Source organism: Pocillopora verrucosa, chromosome 8 (genome assembly GCF_036669915.1).
Source record: "Pocillopora verrucosa isolate sample1 chromosome 8, ASM3666991v2, whole genome shotgun sequence".
NCBI lineage: Eukaryota > Metazoa > Cnidaria > Anthozoa > Scleractinia > Pocilloporidae > Pocillopora > Pocillopora verrucosa.
The window spans coordinates 3,188,864-3,208,733 of NC_089319.1; the positions used below are offsets into that span (position 1 = coordinate 3,188,864).

Below are 19,870 nucleotides of genomic sequence, written 5' to 3' on the forward strand. Positions count from 1 at the left end.
TAACATGAGTCAGAAAAGCACTGGTCCCCCATGGGTCACTGCAAGTTCTTATGGAACGTGGTCAGCTGTGGAACACCTGATAAAACAGGGGGAAAGACAACTTTTACAACTCACTGCAGAGTTCACAGCGAATGAAAAACGATAGCACAATGCACCACCGAAAATAACCCCACTGATCGTTACCCCAGGACGATGTAAGTTTTTCTCGTTACTCTCCCAGACATTAGTTGACGCATATGCATGCGCAATTGGACAAACTCAGGTTTTAACCACAGACCATTTGCTAGTTCTGTAGCCGGTTTATTCAAAGTTCAAGTCTTCCTCGTTCGAAGATAATGTCACAGCAGAACTCCCACCGTTCGTAACAGAGAAGTGAGAGAGATTAGAGAGGTGAGGCAATTCAACACACTAACTCGCAGTACGATTCTTGTATACCCTCGTTGGTTACTGTTGTTAAATAGCGAAAATCTTATCAACGGCGATTTGAATAGTCAGCTTATTTCTCTTTCAGAGTTTATCCAAAAATGGTGTCGCGGCAGAACCAGGAAGTCCTTCAGAAATATCTTCAAAGTACTAGGTATGTATTATTTGGAACCATTATTAATTATGCACTTGGCGATCCAGTGGATGTACCCTCACATGATCTATTGGGTAAATTGAGCACCCCTATACCTCAATTATATAGAAACGGTAACTATAATTGTATCAGGACTCTCATTTTTTAAGGGACACTGACGAATGCAATTTTTCTGAACTGGCAGGCAATTCAAATTCTGCAGCTCTGGACCATTATGGGAGCGTAAATTTATGAAAACCAACTGGGGGTTACGATTTGTGGCACTTTTTTGTTTGATTCATGGTCACATGGGCAGCATCAGATGTTTATGTATATCTTGTACACAAAAAGACAAAGAAACAAAGATGTTAAACTTCCAGAACGTACTGGTAATAAATCCTCTGTTCAGCTCACCTTAAATTGTTCACATGAACTTGAATTACAGCCTCAGTGAATAATTCACCAAAAGTCCCTTTGAACCATTTGAAGGTTTTGGGAAAATTTTCTCCAGTGAGGTTTTTCATTAAATGAAAGGAAAAATTCAGAGGTCACCTATATTTTAGGGGGCAATCATGTTTAGTCTGGTTCATAACTTAAGGCATAATTCACATTGAACAGACCCATTATTCAGACAGTTTAGGCCGGTTCATAACTTTAGTAATAATTCACATTTAACAGACATACTAGTACAAGGTCCTTGTAGTGGCAGTGGGCTGCCCATAACTGGCATTTAATTGAATCTCCTTGGTGTATCTGTTTCCATGGATTGGCAAGCATTTTTTCTCTCTCTCTTTCTAGTTATTGGGCTGTTTTGTTGTTTTATGTTTTCATCCTCCCCTACCCTAGCCACCGCTTCAACCCTTTATCTGCCAAACCAAAGTCATAACCTATCAAACTTTTTGTTTTGTAAGACCGAGCTTGGACTAGGATACTCCTGAAAATAATTCACTTACTTCAGAGAGCAGAATTCCTATACCCCAGAGGTAAGTAAGATGGGTCAGCAGTTACTACAATCTTGAATGATAGGATGTGTCGCAAGGAGTCGTTCATCAATCACTAATACCACTTTTGTATGGCAAGATATGTCACAAGGCTAACATTAAGTTATGTAGGTAATTTGGTGTTTACAACTGAATTGAAAACATAAATTAGCCACTGCAAATGGTTAAAAAAGCTGACATTTCAAGTGTTAGCCCTTCATCAGAGCGATCGCTCTGACAAAGGCGAACGCTCGAAATGTCAGCCTTTTTTACCCTTTACGGTGGCTAGTTTGCATTTTCAAATCATTTGTTTAACTCTAAATTACCTGCTATACTCTCCCACCCGACGCAACACCACAGTTTCTTTCTTTAGGGTGTCAACCTACCAACCTTTATATAAACTTTAACTTTAATCTCCTGATGTCCAAGGGATCAAGGCTGGATACTGTATTCTGTTAGAGTACAAATTTATTCTGATCTGTCGGGGTCTGTACGAAAGGTGTTCATTTCTTGACATCTTAACCCTTAAACTCCCATAAGTGACCAAGACAGCCTTTATACTTTAAAAAATTCAATACAATATCAAGCAGACAAGTTATGAAAATGAATACAAAAATCAGTATGGGTATTGTTCCTTGAGTAAAAAAAACTATAATGGGAGACAGTAAGGAGACTTAATAAGGAGATCTTGGGATTGAAAGGATTAAGGTTTTGAATTGCCATAGACAATAGATAAATTTAGGTAAAGTAATGTTCATAAAAAATTTTTTTTTTATTTCTTTTGTTGGCTCAATGGCTATTGATTCTATATCCAATTTTGTTTTAATTTTCTTCACATATTTATGTGTGCTTTGTATTAAGTCTCTCACTATTCATCTAATATTTTGTGTAATGGCTTCACAAAGATCTAGCAATGTTTTACTGTTTGTCCTACAAGAAATTTGTTTGTGTATTTTTAGTTAATATATTAAAATTTTTTCTATCTATTATTTTTGTCACAAGGAATATCAATTATTTTCTTTCATGAACGCCTTCGAGTTAACAGTAACCGAGGTGCGTTATGTTTATCATTGGATTTGTCACTGCAGTTATTGCTTTCGCTATAGACGTGTTGATAATAATGTTGGCAGGGTTAAATATAATATAATTAAAGACTGTATCCTTTTTTATTACAATGCCCCAAATGGTGTTTGTTTTTATAGTTTTGCTTGTTATTTTTTATCAATTATCTGTCTTATGAAAGGTTGGCCAGAAAACTGCAAACATTTTAAATCAAAATCCCCAGTTTATGGGACAGGTTTCTTGACACAAAAAACTAGTTAGTGAGTTGTCAGCTTGCAAAATCTTTCAACTTACCTGTTATACAAGTTTTGTTTCATATATAATGAACAAACGACTGTAAAAATACATTGGTTGTCCAATCAGAAACAAGAGCAATTATTATGTAAATAATACTTTACAGGGAAGGTAAGAAATGGCTGCCCATCTTTGAAATGTGTCCGTCAGTAGGTATTGTATAATAAGCTTAACACTATGTACAAATACACACATTATACCATGGAAGTTGGCTGAATGATTTTTATTCACTTGGTTGCAATGCATTAAAAAACTCCGTCTTTTACTGCACTCACACCGTTTTGTTGTTTATATATCCCTACTCTTGAGAAAAAAATTGGTCGTGAACATTTTCCGTGGAATGATCTCTATTTATTTTTTGAAAGCAAACAAAATATTCAAACAAACAAACCCAAAGTCACGCAAAAAAAGTGATTTCCAATGGAAATGAATAACAAAAAGTTAGACAGTTACTGGTGGTAATCCCTTTGTTTTTATGACAGAAAAAGTTGTTTAGCATTGGCAATCTGACGATTATTAAAATCATACTATGTAATATGTCACTTTCAAATTTTTCAAGGGAGTTTTAGGAATTGTTTACTGATTATTTGCTGTTCACATAGATGTTACCATTTTAACTGTGTTTAAACACAATTCTTGACTTTATGTAGTAGATATTAGCCAATGCACCAGCGGCAAATTGGTTATGGCCATTCCCTTACTCATTATGGGTTGTACTAGATGCTCTTATGGTTTGCATTGCAGCTTGCTTGGTTGTTTATGGAGAGGTAATTGCTGAAAATCTTCTGATATTTTGCAGTATCATATTACAGAGGTTTTTTAGAATTTTTTAGTTGAGCTTAACCCTTTAACTCCCATGAGTGACCACACCACAGAATTTCTCCTTACAATATCAATACAATATCAACTAGATATTAAGTGATGAGAATAAAGAAAAATATCAATTTGAGGATAATTAATTGATCCAATACTAAATTATCTGAACTAACACTATAAGAATTGTATGGTTGCCAGTAAGGAGAATTGAAACAGTGATGATATTACATAGATATGATCTCGTACTGTGAAGTGATAATAAAGAGACTGACCAGGGGTCTTGTAATAGAAGTTATGTTGTGAAAAATTAATGAAACAGCCATTAAATGTATGTTTTCAGGAGAGATATTTTTTTGTTAAACGATGGTTATTTTCTTATTGCTTGGTCTCCTGGCATATTATGTAATAGACTTCATTTAAAATTACATTTTTTATTAATAATTTAAATAATATAACCTCTCTGTTCACTAAGAAAATATGATTATGATATTACAAATACTTTTTTCAGCCTGTGGCAGCAGGGAGTGGTATTCCACAAATCAAATGTTACCTCAATGGGGTGTTGGTACCACATGTTGTCAGAATAAAGGTAAAGAATTGTGATCATTTCAAGATCTTTTGGTGTTACTTCTTTTGTCAGAGAACTTTTTTTTCTCATACTGTCAATCAATACATGTAATTTGAAAGTGAAGAATTTTCAGTTGGACAAGGCTCCAGACTTTTACAGCATTCTTCTAGACTCTTAGCGTGCTTAGTCTGCTATGATCATGTATCATCAATAATGATTATTATAATTTTAGTGTTAATACTTATTATTATTATTAGATTAGAGATATTCTTGGATTGTTGTCATTAATTTTGAAATAGAGTATGTTAATTGCTTAAATTTGTTAATTCTTTAATTTAATTATTAGTTGTCCTCTGTTCCTATCATTGATTGGGTACCCTGTGTCTTATGATTACCTGTCCACGTGCCTTTTTTTCAATTAACAAATGCTTTCTCTTCCTAGACCTTGTTCTGCAAAACAGTTGGTGTTGTATTTTCAGTGGCAGGTGGCCTGGCCTGTGGTAAAGAAGGTCCCATGATTCATTCTGGAGCTGTAGTCGCAGCAGGAGTTTCACAGGGAAGATCCACAACCTTCAACAAAGACTTCAAAATGTTTCAGTATTTTCGGGAAGATCATGAGAAAAGAGATTTTGTTTCTGGTGGTGCTGCTGCAGGAGTGTCAGCAGCTTTTGGAGCACCTGTTGGTAAGTCAAATAAAACAAAATTGATTTAAAATATGCAGACCCAATGACAAGATATCTGTAAATCTATTGAATATAAATATCTAGACCCAATGACAAGATATCTGTAAATCTATTGAATATTAACAGTCCTGGCCTCTCCCTTGATTAGGTGGGGTGCTCTTTAGTTTAGAAGAAGGAGCAAGCTTTTGGAACCAGAGCCTGACGTGGAGAATGTTTTTTTCATCCATGGTTTCCACTTTCACTCTCAATGTCTTGTTATCTATTTATAATGGCACCCCTATGGATCTCTCAAACCCTGGACTTATCAATTTTGGTTCATTTGAGGTAAGTTTCCACAGTACTACTTATTAAAAGTAGGTTTGAGCGCATTAAAAATTTTTCAAAGTTACCATTTTGCAACTGAAAATCAGAAAATGGTGGGTGGAAATAAAATTTTAGTCCCCAGAGGCCAGCAATCATTTCTAAAAGATGTAAGTTATGACATCCCAAGATGTAACAATCACACAGGCACTTAATAAGCACTTGTAATATTTTATACAAGTTTGTACTTCACTTAAATGCAAGATTATAAAAAATTAAAAGAAGCACATGTTGCAGCATGTTACTTGACCCACAAACATTGGCCAAACTCAAGCTTTCCCTACAAGTTTTCTTCCCATGCAGAGCACTTGGCCAGTGAGAAATCCTTGATCCTTTACCAGTGAATCTTAATTAGAAGTGGTGTATGAACTCTGTGTTGAGTTGTGAGGAGAAACTGTGAAATTAACTTCACCAGTAGAAGGTTGTATTATTAATTACCAGTGGGTAAAAGATTTCTATGATCTGTTGATCATTTAATTGATTAGTATACATTCATGCTTTCATGGAGGCCTATTTGAAAATCTAAAGTGTTCTACTTTTGTTCCCCAGGGTCAAACATATGCGAGCTACGAGATACCTTTGTTTTGTGTAATGGCAATAGTTGGTGAGAATTTTTGTTTTGTATGAAAAAATCACACACACTTTCTAAGAAGCTTGACTGTAGATTTTTAACAAATGAAATATATTTTGGTTTAATTACTTCTTATTGGGTTAAAGTGATTCACAAGTGTCAAGAAGGGGTTACAGACTTGGAAAAAAATCTTGTAATCAATAAGTTTGAAATTTATGTATACTCAAAGACTGAAAGTGATAACCTGAATATTATGCACCCAATTGTCATTACAACTAGTTTTAATTTCTTTCTTTGCTTATTGTTTTCAATTTGTAATCATTTCTTAGGTGGCTTGCTTGGGACACTTTTCAATGCAATCAATCACCGTTTGTGTATATTCAGAATGAGGTATAATGTTTGACTATCCTCTTTAGTGAACATTTTTTTTTGCATGAGTAACATAAAAATATTGCAAGCTTGGGTTACTGGTTTAACCCTTTAACTCCCAGATCAAATTTGTTATTCCCCTTACTGTCAACCATACAATTCTTATATTGTCAGTTCGAGAATTTAGTATTGGATCAACTAATTATCCTCAAATTGATATTTTTCTTTATTCTCATCACTTATCTGGTTGATATTGTCTTGATATTGTAAGGAGAAATTCTGTGTTGGTCATTCATGGGAGTTAAAGGGTCAAGCATTTCTCCCTGTTTGATGATTTACTGACTGGCCTTTCTATATTACTGTCCATCTTACTAAGAGTTTTTATAAGTTTCTAATGGTGATGTTTTGAGCATTCACCCTTGGTCTTTGAATGACGAAGGGCAAACATTCAAAATGTCAGATTTCAGAAGTTGTTATGAAGGCCAGTTTACAGTATCAAGTCAGTTGACAAACATATTATCTTGTAATATCACCCACCAACACAGTACCACTGACAGTTTCCATGAACAAAAACTTACCCCCTTTTTTCAGAAGGGTTGTTGTAGGTACAAAGAGCTTTGTGAAAGCTGTAGTTTGAGCCCTAAGTGGTTCATTGGTTGTGTTCATAGATAAAACACTTTCTCTTGCAGTGCTTTTCTTAACCTGCATAAATGGGTATCAGTAAAAACTTGACAAATTCCTTAAGGTCACCTGCCATGGCCAGCAGCATCCCATATAGGAGCCAGTAGAAAATACTGCTTATTATTTCTTTCCAACAAAACCAGGACAAGCCGTGGCCACTCTTGCCTTTAGCTTTGATTTCAGACTTCAAGTAAAGAGAGCCATTTAATGAGAGAAGTATAATACTTGTAATATTGCCCTCAATTTATTTCCAGGTATGTGAGAAAGAACTGGCTTCGTGTAGTTGAAGCAATGATAGTTTCTGTGATGAGTGCAACTTCTGCTTTTGCGTTGATCTACTTCTATGATGACTGCAAACCAATAGGAGCAGCAAACATCACCAGACCATTACAGGTGCATATCGCCTTCTTACCGTTTCTAATGATGAAGAGATTTTGTTTAATGATCATAAGCTTTTCCAGATTACAATCGTTTCCTTCATTCTCTTCAATTTAAGGTTTAATCTCATGTGTTTTACTGCACTTTGATTTGTGCTCTTGTTCATTGAGCAAACACAGATAATAAATATGCCAAATACAAGACAACACGAGTGAAGGTAAATCTTGATGATCTTTCACTTATGATCTGTTTCAATTAGTTTTTCTGCCAAGATGGTCAATACAGTTCTATGGGGACCTTAGTATTCAACACACCTGAGGAGTCCATCAGAAATCTTTTCCACTTGGAAGAGTGTAAGAAAAGGTTTTGAGAATGTTTTAATCATAATCTACAGGCTGGGATAGTTCAGGAATTGACAGATTGTAAGAAGTTGATTGGATTTAGGTAGATTGGTGAGCCAAGCTTTGGTGGCAAACGTGTAGAAACTCAGACTAGGTTTTAAGTATTACTTTCAGTGCACCCTGTTTTCAAAAATGATGCTAAACGAAGGAATACAGACATACAATTTCGTTAAAAGTAAAGGTATATATTGAGTTTCAAGAAAAGAAACAATCTGAAGTATTATGGCCGGCAAAGTTATTATTATCATTTTGTATGATGTAATTTTATTTATATTCACCAAAGGCAAGTACCCGCACTTAAACTGGCAGTTATAGCTTTATAAAAATTATTCGTTTCATCAAATAAATTATCGTGAGGAAATCTTTCATCCCTGTCAGGCAATTGCTTGGAGGGGTGTTAAATTCTCCAAGTTGGACATAGTGCGGCAACTTGTTCCCAATTAATTTATCACCCACAAGGTAACTTTATGACATTTTTCTTTTCAGCTTCATATGACATGGGGACGCTAGCTGGTTTTGCTCCAATCTACTTCTTACTTGCCACTTGGACTTATGGTTTGTTCGTTCCCAGTGGCCTTTTCGTGCCTTGTATTCTTACCGGGCAGCCTGGGGACGTCTCTGGGGAGTGGCGTTGAGGAAGTTGTTTCCAAAGGGGAACTGGGGTCATACGGGAAGTTACGCACTCATAGGAGCTGCTGCTACTCTTGGTAATAACATAAGTGAAAAACACCTTTCTCTATTTCTTTACCGAGATTAAAACTTACCATCTTTTACTATTTACAAAACATGACGCTTTCGAAATTGCTGATCCTAGCAGTATGCAGGACGCGTGTCATATATGAGCTTCGTAATGAGCCTTGCTCACCACAGAGTCTCTGTGGCTCAGTGGTAGAGCATCGGTGCTCAGAATCTGAAGGTCTGAGTATCGATTCCGCACGCTCGTGACAAGACGAAAACATCTTTCTCTATAATTAAGATCAGCTTATAAAGGGAGGATTGACCGATTGACTGACTGAATAATGGATTGATTCACTTATGATTAATATGTGCAAGATGGTTGAACAACGTGAGAGTTTGGATACAATTAAAGTAATAACTTCTTGCAATCCTGTCGTGGTCTGGGGGAATGTCTTGTGGTCCATGTGCCCCCGACCTTTCCTCTCAATGTAACCGGTAATAACTCTCCTGTTTCTCATTTAGGCGGTGTTGTCAGAATGACGATCAGTCTGACAGTTATTTTAATGGAGGCAACTGGAAACATAAGTTTTGGTATTCCCATCATGATCGTTCTTATGATCGCTAAATGGGTTGGTGATTTCTTCAACGAGGTGAGTTGACCAGCTGTAAGTCTTCAGGCCCCGAAGTTTTGCGGAACTGACGACTTTTATTGGGGAAGCTGTTCATGTGTTGATCCCATGGAACCCCCTCTCTCCCCCTTAACATCTCCCCCCCCCCCCCACGGTGAAAGATGCAGATGCGAAGATAAGTGCCCCAAAAACGATTCTCATAGGCCTGGGTTCGAGCCCCTTACCTGATCGCTGTAACTTTGTAACTCTTTGTTTGGTAATGGCGATCTGATGGATTGGCAGCTTATCCGATCCAGCGATAATAAACAAAGTAGTTGAAAAACTTAACCGTGATGCATTGACATCTGTGTGAAGCTTAAAGTTCGCGCCCTCTCTTGTTCAGGGTTTATATGACATCCATATCAAGTTGCAAGGTGTCCCTTTGCTTGGCTGGGAAGCGCCATCGATGGCCGTCGGATTGAATGTCAGGTAAGCTGGAACTGAGGAACCTTTGTAGTGACGCCTGTAATTGAAGACTTCTGCGGTTGTACCACGTGGGGTTCTCGACCAATCAGATTTCTGTATTGAAAATCGAGTTGACTTTTAAGGGGAGCGGATCATGAAGTACGATGACGTCACGCAATCTAATAAGTTGAGACATTCAATAACGTCTCGTGGTACAAGCATTCCGCTCTCTCATTGGTTAATACTCTTGTTAGAGTCTGTTACGAGCCCAAGAGAGCTAAACCTTCCAAAATACTGATAGGATATTGAGCTATTTAGCAATCTCAAAAGTTGTGACTTTTCAAAAATAACGACCACACGCCAATGGTCGGGGCTGGAAATGATATTAAAAAAATCGTTCTGACAGCTCGATCGCTCAACTTTTCACGGAACACGCTAATACGTTTGGAGCTAAGTTTTTTATTTTGGCTTATTTAAGTCATGTTCGTTTGATTTTCTCCTCAGTGATATTATGAGTCAAAAAGTAGTTTGCTTCAAATCAGTAGAGAAGGTAAGTTCGATTATTTCTCCACAGCTCACCGCTTTAGCTTGGATTTACATCCTACGAGCGAAACATGGTCAATTATCCACCTTCTTCCCTAACATTTCCCAGTCTGTGGGTTACTCCAACATGGATTTAGTTTGTGCTCATTTTTGAAAGTTCGTCTTAATTAATCTTGGAACTTGGTCTGAGAAATTTTTCTCCCCTATGTCAAGCCCATTTCCGAACTGCCTCTTGTTTTTATTACATTTGGAAAGTGTTTCGTCACAGTAAGTGGTTCAGTTATGGAACGACCTAACCTTTGCGAGAAAAATAATGCGCTCACGGTTTTTTTAGGTAACCTCCACGAATTTCTTGTAAATCTCAAGGAAGTTTTATCATAGGCCCTGTATAAGCCTTGTATTATCTTCCTTTTTACTAAAAGAGTGACTGATTCCCGACGATGAAGTGGAAAGCTTTCGGTTATTAAAGGATGTCTACCTTAACTCTCTCTCTCTCTCTGAGGTTGTCTGAGGTAATTTTGAGGCGTTTAACTTAACCAGTTTTCATCTTGTCAGGTTGGACGAATAGTTGACGTATTGAAAGACACAAGCTCTAACCACAATGGGTTTCCTGTAGTTGATTTCCTTGAATTAAGAGAAGGAGAGGTATGCTTATTTGAGCTGTTTTTATGCTTTGTTTAATTCAGGTAAAAGACACTTTTCCATCGCTTTGTTCTTTCGTTTCAGGAATCCAGTAATGCAGACAGAGACACGGCCCCGTTCGGGACTTTCCGCGGCTTAATACTTAGATCCCAGCTTATTATTCTTCTTAAACAAAAGGTAAGAAAATGAAGCACATAAATGTCTAGAAGGATACAAAATCAGAGATCCCAGAAATTAATAAAGTGTTCCAAAGGAAGATCATTCTGTTGAGAAGCGTCGAAGGGAAGAGCTCGACGTTGAACTTTCGGATTTGATTCACGACAACCTGACACTTGATCGGGAGCTTTGTCATTTTGCGCAACAAGCAAAATTGTGGCAAGAGCTCGAGAATGAGACCTCTTGTCTGGCTTTGTCAGTCGATAATGACTCGGCACGTACTCAGCAAATATCGGAAAGCGTCGAAAATATCAGCTTGGTTAACGATGACTCGTTTGTTCTTGTAAATGAAGAACTGAATCGCCAAAGCAGTGCTGTGTCGGATCAAAGCGAGGTTGAAGTTTTAAATCCGTTGCTTTTTCTCATTCTATTTAATTTCTTCCTTTTAGATATTCTCTGAGAATAGTAGCCAAGGGAAAAAACATAACTTGATGTTGCAGGATTTCAGAGACGCTTATCCGCGATTTCCTCCCATCCGAGTGAGTATGGGTTCGAGTGAAGATGTTGAGTTTATCTCTCTTGCTTAAAGGTTCTTCAGACGTACCTACTTAACTCGACCCATTGGCAAGCTTATAAAGAATTTATAAAAACATAAGTGTTGGAAATTAATTTTTTGTTCCCATGATGCTTCTGTGGCTCATTGTGCTAGTGACTTGAATTTAACAAAGCTGTTCACATAAAATAGAGGATCTCTTTTTGGATTTATATTTTTGTTTGTTTTTGTTTTGTTTTGTTATGGGTTTTTTTTTTTATCATTTCGTGTATTGGCGTCTTAGGCATTGCGGTTTGAGGGATCACTGATAAAGATTTCTCAAAAATATGATATAATTTCATTTCTCCTCGTGATTGTTCAATTGATGCGTAGTTGCTTTTTTTTGCAGAATGTCAGTATATCAAAGAAAGAGAGAGACTGCTACATGGATCTTAGACCGTTTATGAACCCAAGTCCCTACACAGTGCATGAAGTGAGCTCTATTTTCCTAAATACCGTCGTAGTTTTCAGAACATTTGCTGTGTAAAGCCGATATGAAATGTAAACTACGGTCAAGCCTCATAACGTCCTTACTCTTTTATTTCAGAATGTATCCCTTTCGCGTGTTTTCAAGTTATTCAGAGCTCTGGGACTCAGGCATATTGTTGTGGTAAATGAAAACAATGAGGTGAGTAGGGTCTGGAAACTAGCTAAATGTCGGGGTCGTGAAATTGTTTCTACTCACGCGGCCTTGGTGCATTTACATGTTAGAGCGAGTTCCTCTAAGTCCTTTGTGTTGTGATTTAACAAATTATCGGCGTGATTCCTCTGGCACATTTCGAACTGAGCTGGGTAGTCCTGATAGTTGAAAGCGTATGCGGTTAGATGTGAAAGCATCTCGTGGCGCGACAGGAAACAAAAGAATTATCAGATGACCAAAAATCGCTTAATTCTCAAAACTTAATTGTCGAATCTTATTCACGATATCTTGACTGACTTTACGCTCTCTGTTACAGGTTGTTGGTATAGTAACGAGAAAAGACATCGCTCGTTTTCGAATGTGGAGTCATCGTGGTCAGATTGGCCTAGAGGAAGTTCACATTTTAGAAGAAAACTCCATACACGATTCTTTTTAATCCATTCACTTAAGAACGCAATAGATCTCAAACCGACCTTGGGTACTTAAAATTGGAATAAGTCTAAAAAAGCTTCTTATGGTGGCTTGGCTAATTGTCCAATCTACCAAGACGCCGTTCTCGGTGAGCGAAAACGAAGCTGTAGAAAGTTGTTTCCATGAATCGAGAAATTTGAAAACTCTGCCGGGCTATGTAGTGAGGTGTTGACTATCGTCAATGAGCGTGATTTATTTAGTAATTGAATTCTTAGGGGTCTATTTAATATAATTGCGATTAAATTGTCAAAATAAATGAGAGGTTGATCCAAGGCGCCGTATTGAATCGCGAAAGTTAGAAAATACTCAGAGGGAGTATTTTCACCAATTTTTTTTAAGAGACGGAGTGCAGGGAGAAGTCTGGGGAAGGGATAGGTTTTCGTCGCCTCTCCCACCCGTCCCTCGTCTTCTATGTTGATTTGTTACGTCACCCAAGGCCTTTCACGTCTTTTTTTTTACTAATATCAGACACGATTCGTTTTTTCGATACTTTTTTTGACGAAACGAATAAATGAGGTATAAAAAGTTATAAACAGAAATTTCAACTAGGCTCTGAGATATTTCGTGAAAGAAAATTTATTGACAGGTAGATTTGAAAGTCACATTTGATATATTTATTTTTTTATTTGGAAACAAAACATAAATAAAATTTATAAATATATACATATATATTAGAACAAAAATATAGAATAACACTCTGTTATGGTAACCACTTTAAGAGACCAAACGGTTAAATAAACTTAGAAATACGGTTTTAGATTGGGAGCAAAATTATCTTGTCATAATCATCACGTGCATAACCACATTATATCTTTGCTGTGATTGGTCGATAGGCATGCAAACTAATTTGTACGGACAAGTTCTTAATTTACTTTTTCATTCAATAGCTCGCCACTGGTAGTGACTGGAAATTATAAAAACAGCAAATATTTTTGAAAAAATTCTTAGTTATTCCTTAGGAGGTTGACATTTGTTAATGTCGTTCTGGCTTTCTTACAATTTTCAATATTCTAGCTTCCTAAGGAAAAGACTCGACTCCTGAAAAGCGCGGTAACTTGTAAGCAGACGGCTGCTATTATTCGTGACCGTTTTTTTTTAAGTTGAGGGGGTTTATCACACACCCTCCACCCCCGATCACACAAGAGGAGGTATTTTTATGTTCTCGGGTGACTGTAGGATAATCAACGAGTTTTTGTACTAAACTCAGTGACGCGATCGACGCTTACACTGAGAAATTGTCATCTTAAGAGATCTTGAGCACGCGTTAATTCTGTTAAATACTAGATATTCTTTACACTCTTGCTTTAATAGAGAGAAGAGAAAAAGGAAACCATTAAATCGAGTCGTCGAAAAAGTTTTTGTGTTTTGCTTTGAAGGAAAATTTTATTTTTCACTAAGACACTTTTGAGTACTCTGAATCAACTTAGGACTTTTTGTTGAAGTCCTTAAACCAGGCCAAATTTTCCTCAACTGTGATTGGCCTAATCTGATCACATGTGGCGCTTGATTACGAATCACCGCCGTAATGGGAAGAAGATAAGTTTCCTGGTCTCGGCTAAGAAGAATGACATAAGTTGCTTTAAGTGTTGGAAATGTGATCCAATCAGTTCACCGTCTGATTATGCCCCTTAATATTTCCTATTACCCTTGAATTATATTTGAATATGCAAATTAACAAGAATCCTATCATTTATATTAATTGGTTTGTACTAGCTGTGATTTCCTTGTTTGTTATTTTTATCGCAATCTCCATTATTAAGGTCAGCGATTTCAAGAGATCTTTGACGTTGTGAATAGTGCGCTCACAAAACGATTTTTTAAACAAAAGAATTCAATTTAATGAGAAAATAATTAACTATGCCAACAAAACAACACAATGGCCATAAAACCAACAATGATGTCTGCATGTAAAACTAGGATTTCAAATTCATTATGTTGTTTGATCATTCGTCACGAAAACTCAAGTTTGTTCTGCGATACTTCTTATGTTGGTTTTGAAATCTTGGCCTGACCTTCTGGAGCTGACAAGTCGCTTCAAACTTTGCCGGAAAGTCTACAGGTATCAATTTCTCTTTCAAGTTTATTTAAAGTAACGAAACTGGGCGGTAATTGTACTAAAATAATCAGTCCTGCTCGGCAAATTTAGCAGAACATTCGTGTTACGTTAGTTTATATATCTTACTTGTTCAGAATTGCAAAAACATTTTTTACACCAAGAAATCAGATACTGTTTGGTATCTGTATTAATTTTGGGTTTAAATTGACTTGCTAGGCAAACGCTTCGCTTTCGTCCAGAACACAAGACCAAATCACTGTGTCTAAATGTATTTGACAGAATTCGAAATCTTACAGAGCATGATAAAATTTTATCAAGAAAGTTCCTTACGATTGCCACGGTTTCCTACTTGCCGATATGAAGTCACTCAAAAATCTGAGTCTTTAGAAGGCCACTGAAGAGTGCGCTATAGGTATCAAGACAAGAAATTAAATTTCTAAACGAACGCGTTGAAATGTTAGCTCTCCCAGGGAGGGGAGGGTGGGGCCACCTTGACAGCGTTCCCTGCCTACTATGAGCCATTAACTTGCGATCTTCGAGACAATGGCAAACAAGAAAAAAAATTAATTAGCTTATTGTCCCTAAATTAGAAACTTCGTGGTCTGAGATATCAATTTAACTTATGGTATATACAGTTGAATTAAATTCTAAACTTTCGCTACAACGAAATTTAGGGAGTTTAGGTAGCTGCAGCTTAAAGCTTTATTCGGAAGCATACATCCTTTTTCCTGTAAAATAGATCATGCATGGTAAGATGTTTTTCCGAGCTAAGTGATTTTCGGCACGAGTAAATGAAATCGTGTAAATGAAATCTCACCACGCAAAGATACCCTTTCCACTCCTTCTTTGCACTGTCTTTTAACTTGTGGGAAAGCCAAGCTCCAGAGCAGTTTTCGACATTTCACATCACTCCTTAGATTCGCTTCTGTCTGCCGGTTTAAGGTTTTGGATTACTCTATTTTGGAGTAGATTTGTGCGAAGAGTTGCTTGTATTCCCTTCCGTTCCCTGATAAGCTGTTTTGCCGTGAAATATTTTGCGAATCTATTTCTTCAAATCGAACGTCGGGTTCCTCGTCCAGTGGCGAAGTTTGAATCGCACGCTGTACTGTCGGAATCGGAGCTATATCTTGAACGATTCCTTCGCTTTTGCATCTCTCAACCAGAGAGTCGTATTTCCTAACAAGCTCGTGATATTGGCTTCCAAGCTCTGACAAAAACGATGTGCTGTTCTCTTTGAGAGGAGACTTCGCCTCATGCGACGGACTTAAAACTTCAACCTCGCTTTGATCCGACATAGCGCTGCTTTGGCGATTCAGTTCTTCATCTATAAGAACAAACGAGTCATCGTCAACCAAGCTGATATTTTCGACGCTTTCCGATATTTGCCGAGTGTGTGCCGAGTCATTATCGACTGACAAAGCCAGACAAGAGGTCTCATTCTCAAGCTCTTGCCACAATTTTGCTTGTTGCGCAAAATGACAAAGCTCCCGATCAAGTGTTTGGTTTTCGTGAATCAAATCCGAAAGTTCAACCTCGAGTTCTTCCCTTCGACGCTTCTCAACAGAATGTTGTCTTTTTAACTTCATAATCCTATCGTTGAGAATTTCAATATCTTTCTTAAAACCTAAAACTGCCTCGTCTTTTTCGGTGTGATCAGACTCGTTGTCGCTGCCTAACTCGTACCCATTCTCCTTCTGAGCAAGTTTGAGAGACAGACTGTTGGCCATCTCCCTCTGAAGTCTCATTCGTTCTATTTGGAGTTCTTCTAACTGCACCCTGTACTCATCGCACTTATTTTCCAAGGAGTCCACGGTTTGCACAAGCGTTTGGTAGCGTTTTCTCATAACCGCAGTCTCACTTTGTAATTCCTTGTTAGTATTCTGTAGTTCCAAAGCAGTGGATTCCATTTGTTCACAAGCCTTCACTTGACCATCATGCAATTCCCGCAGTGTTTCCAGTTGTTTGGAAAGAAACTGAAGATTTCAAAACAGTTACATATATTATGAGCGCGCATTGATTATTATAAGAAAATATTAATTACCACTTTTAACCATTTACACAAATTAAGTAATTGTAGAAAAATCTGTCTTCTCCCCTAAGTAGCGTATACATACGGGATAGTCTTTAGAGTGTCACGCAACGCTTGGGGGAAGGGGGGTGACTTCCCTAGGGGAGGTACGGGACAGAGTCGCTAAGTCGCCTGCACTTGCTCTAGCTTCCCTAGTATGAAGCGCCAACCAAGAGTACTAATATTCCGCTTAGGTGTACTTCAAACGGGGTGAGTTGAAGTTACAAGTTCGCAATCGTTTATTCGACCAGGCATGTTTGATTCAGAGTTGACGTGCACGGTGGGGTGAGGGGGAGTGACCCATTTCCTCTCCTCTCCTTACTTTTGACCGTCGCTCCCCCGCTTAGCATAGATTTCTTTCCTTTCCAGTCTTACGTGGAGGTAAAAATCAAAATGGCCTTTAATTTTTTTCGGAAATTTTATCAACTTAATTCAAAGGTTCGAGCGAATAAATCCGTTCGAATTTTGGGTGGCTAAACTGTCTTTCTCTAGTCAGTTACTTCTTTTCTTTTCTCTCTCTGCTTCCCTCCTCTTAGATTAGACACGCGTTCAATCTATGCGATTACTGTATATTGAGCCAGTAAGAATATAATCTGAGAGATAGAAGAACGTGATCAAGAATGAAAAACAAGCAAATTTCATCGCTAAAAGCATATGGAATATTTCAGTTTCTTTACCTCATTTTTAATGGACTGCTCCTCGAGATAGTGATGTGACGACTTCAACATTACTTCCAGTTCTTTATTTCGTTCCAGAAGATTTTTGCCGATCTCAGCCGCCAGCTCGAGATCTATAATATGGCCAGGATAAAAAAATAAAACGTTTCTTCAGTGATATTGGTTGCAATGTAGGGCACAAAGATAGCTTCATTTTGTCACGCTTGAGCAACGATTACAAGATGAACGATTACTTAGCGCGCATTAGTTCTGAAGAAGTCAGTAATCGTGAAGATCAATGATAAATCATAAAACAGTAAATCTAAATCTCATTTTGCAGTTTTACGAATGACATTTCAACAGTAATAAACTCCGTTCCTGTTTTCTTTGATCAATAACAAGAGAGATTAACTTTTTCTTAAAGCGGGAGAGGCCAGCATCAACTACGATTTTCACAACACTTCCATAAGTCTACCATTACTTTTTGTAGGTCGAAACTAGAGTTGGATAGGAAGCGAAAGGAATCGGAAGGCGACTTAACCAGGCGATAACGAACAAATTAAGTAGGATTTTTCTGTTAAAGTGCTAAAAGCTGGAAATAGAGCAGATATTGATGTTGCTCTGAGCTATACAACTGAACATTCATAGCGCTCCAAGCACAAAAAGGGGTTTACACAACCAAAGCTTCCAACCTACCCGCTTTATGCCATCTATTATCACACAAAGGGTAAGATTCACAAAACACCGATGGATGTTCAGATTCCATGACAAAAGATGCTTTCACAATTAACTTGTTACCAAGACTAAAAGTTCATGCAACTTAGTTTGAGCATTAGCGTTGTTTGACCAATGAGATTTCACTTCTGGTAAATAACTGAATAATGGCAGAGAAAGTTTGTTTGCTGAATGAATGTAATATTGAAACAAGTCTTTCGACCTAATCAGTGATAAACTCTTTGTGAGTGATAAAATTTCCCGTGATTTTTTGGCGGATCAATATGGAATCTCTAACAATTCGCCAAAATCGCAGTTTTTAACACCGTTTTGCGAAACAAAAACTTATGTGATTAAAAGTAATCTTATATGTAGCTAATTCACAAAATGTTGCTGTTCATGTTATTGTTTTTCCTTTCCTTTCCTTTGGTGAAACAAGTTTTTAATGTGTGTCGCCTACGTTCGTATTTATCACTATTGCCTTGGTATCGCTTTCCAACTTTCCCCACAAAGCGGAAGTGACGCAATTTTCTTGCGCAGCGGAAGCGAAATGTTTGGGTGTTGCTGAAAAAGTCTACAAGTTTGCCTAATAACCCGCGGAAAATAAATTAACTGACCCACCGGCAAAGATAATCTGTTTTCTTAGAAACATTCTCGACGGCATAACAGTTTTATCCGATGACGATGTTGATTTAAATATAAATCACCAAATCCTTGAGTCGCTTTTACATGATATGGTGACAATAAAATTATATTCGAACTTTGTGTTGAAATATTCTTAAATAAAAGACATGATTGACTGACTACCCTCATTCAAGATCGCCTTGAAAATGCATAGAAACACAGAAATCAAACTAAAAATGTCTTGAATTTGTATGAATCTCGAATCAAATTTCACACAGAATCAGACAAAAACCTTTTGATCAATCAACTTGTTCAATACACTCGCGATCGCATTTTAATAGTGGAATGTCTGTACTCAAAAAATTCGACAGGATACATGCTACTTTTTTTTTTTCGTTAGGGTCACTTGCAATTATTCTTGAGGTAGTGAAAGGAAACATTTTTCACGGCAGAATGCACTAAACGGCGAGAAAGACACAGCGATACTAAGGACATAATCTCACTCACCAGTACAGCAATGTGATCCGCGATCTTTCTGCTCCATACTATCGCTGATGTATTCCAAATTATAAAGCGACGAATTCACCTCCATGGACGCGATTCCAAATATTGTCTAAAAATTTGCCATATCGGTTTCTCGCCCAAATAATATCGCAATCCCGCCCGAAAAATCGCGCTTCTCGTCGGCGAAAGAAACCCAAACCAGAACAGATTGCCGTGAATGTAAATATCAACCACTCATGCGAACGAGGCCGGCTGTGCCACGTAAGGTCTAGTGTCGTCATTTGCATATCACAGACGCTGACCTGCGAGAAACATATCATCATACACCGCGATTGGGAGGCATCGCTCATTCAAACAGCCAATCAAATGCAGCGAATAGGGAACAAACTGACATGTTTTGACCTTTTCCAAGAGGCAGATGTGTATGTCACATCTTCCGATATCTTCAGGATTATACATTTTTAAAAACAATGTTTGCTTGATAAAATATGCATATAACCCGCTGATTTACTTACAATTTAGTTATACGGTAACCGCGGTCAATTTTTTTTTTCTGACATGGATCGCTGAAGGTTGATTTTTACCACAGCAGGTGACTTTTGTATAGGGAAAGAAATTTCAAATTCATATTTCATGTACCGGCAAAGATTGAGAGGAAAAAAAACATGGTGGGGGGGGAATTGTTGGGCATAAAGGTTCGGCAAAGCTTCCCGTGTCGAAAATGATTCGAAAAT

At 37.5% G+C, this 19,870-nt stretch overlaps 2 protein-coding genes across 2 annotated transcripts; one reads left to right on the top strand and one right to left on the bottom strand.

The window, feature by feature from the left end:
* The first annotated feature begins 3,583 nt into the window (after nt 1–3,583).
* LOC131791073 (H(+)/Cl(-) exchange transporter 7) lies at nt 3,584–13,271 on the top strand. Its single transcript, XM_066170531.1, is given in 19 exon segments — nt 3,584–3,659; nt 4,217–4,297; nt 4,719–4,959; nt 5,108–5,283; nt 5,869–5,923; nt 6,220–6,280; nt 7,195–7,333; nt 7,578–7,671; nt 8,206–8,319; nt 8,322–8,426; nt 8,920–9,047; nt 9,409–9,494; nt 9,975–10,020; nt 10,569–10,658; nt 10,740–10,832; nt 11,261–11,350; nt 11,753–11,836; nt 11,951–12,031; nt 12,360–13,271. Coding segments are annotated over 19 exon segments (1,923 nt in total). The 5' UTR covers nt 3,584–3,620; the 3' UTR covers nt 12,480–13,271.
* Nucleotides 13,272–13,838: 567 nt separating this feature from the next.
* On the bottom strand, nt 13,839–19,402 carry LOC131791075 (cerebellar degeneration-related protein 2-like). The gene is made up of 3 exons (XM_059108391.2): nt 19,140–19,402; nt 17,316–17,428; nt 13,839–16,543 (listed from the first exon to the last, which is right to left on the bottom strand). The coding sequence occupies exons 1-3, from the start codon at nt 19,222–19,224 to the stop codon at nt 15,521–15,523; spliced, it is 1,221 nt and encodes a 406-aa protein (XP_058964374.2). The 5' UTR covers nt 19,225–19,402; the 3' UTR covers nt 13,839–15,520.
* Nucleotides 19,403–19,870: the final 468 nt, after the last annotated feature.

Excerpts from the sequence above, each read along its gene's own strand:
- LOC131791075 (XM_059108391.2), bottom strand. The coding sequence starts at position 19,224 with ATGGAGGTGAATTCGTCGCTTTATAATTTGGAATACATCAGCGATAGT. Across the intron at positions 17,429-19,139 it reads CGGATCACATTGCTGTACTG|ATCTCGAGCTGGCGGCTGAG; the intron begins GTGAGTGAGATT and ends GCCATATTATAG. Across the intron at positions 16,544-17,315 it reads AGCAGTCCATTAAAAATGAG|TTTCTTTCCAAACAACTGGA; the intron begins GTAAAGAAACTG and ends TGAAATCTTCAG.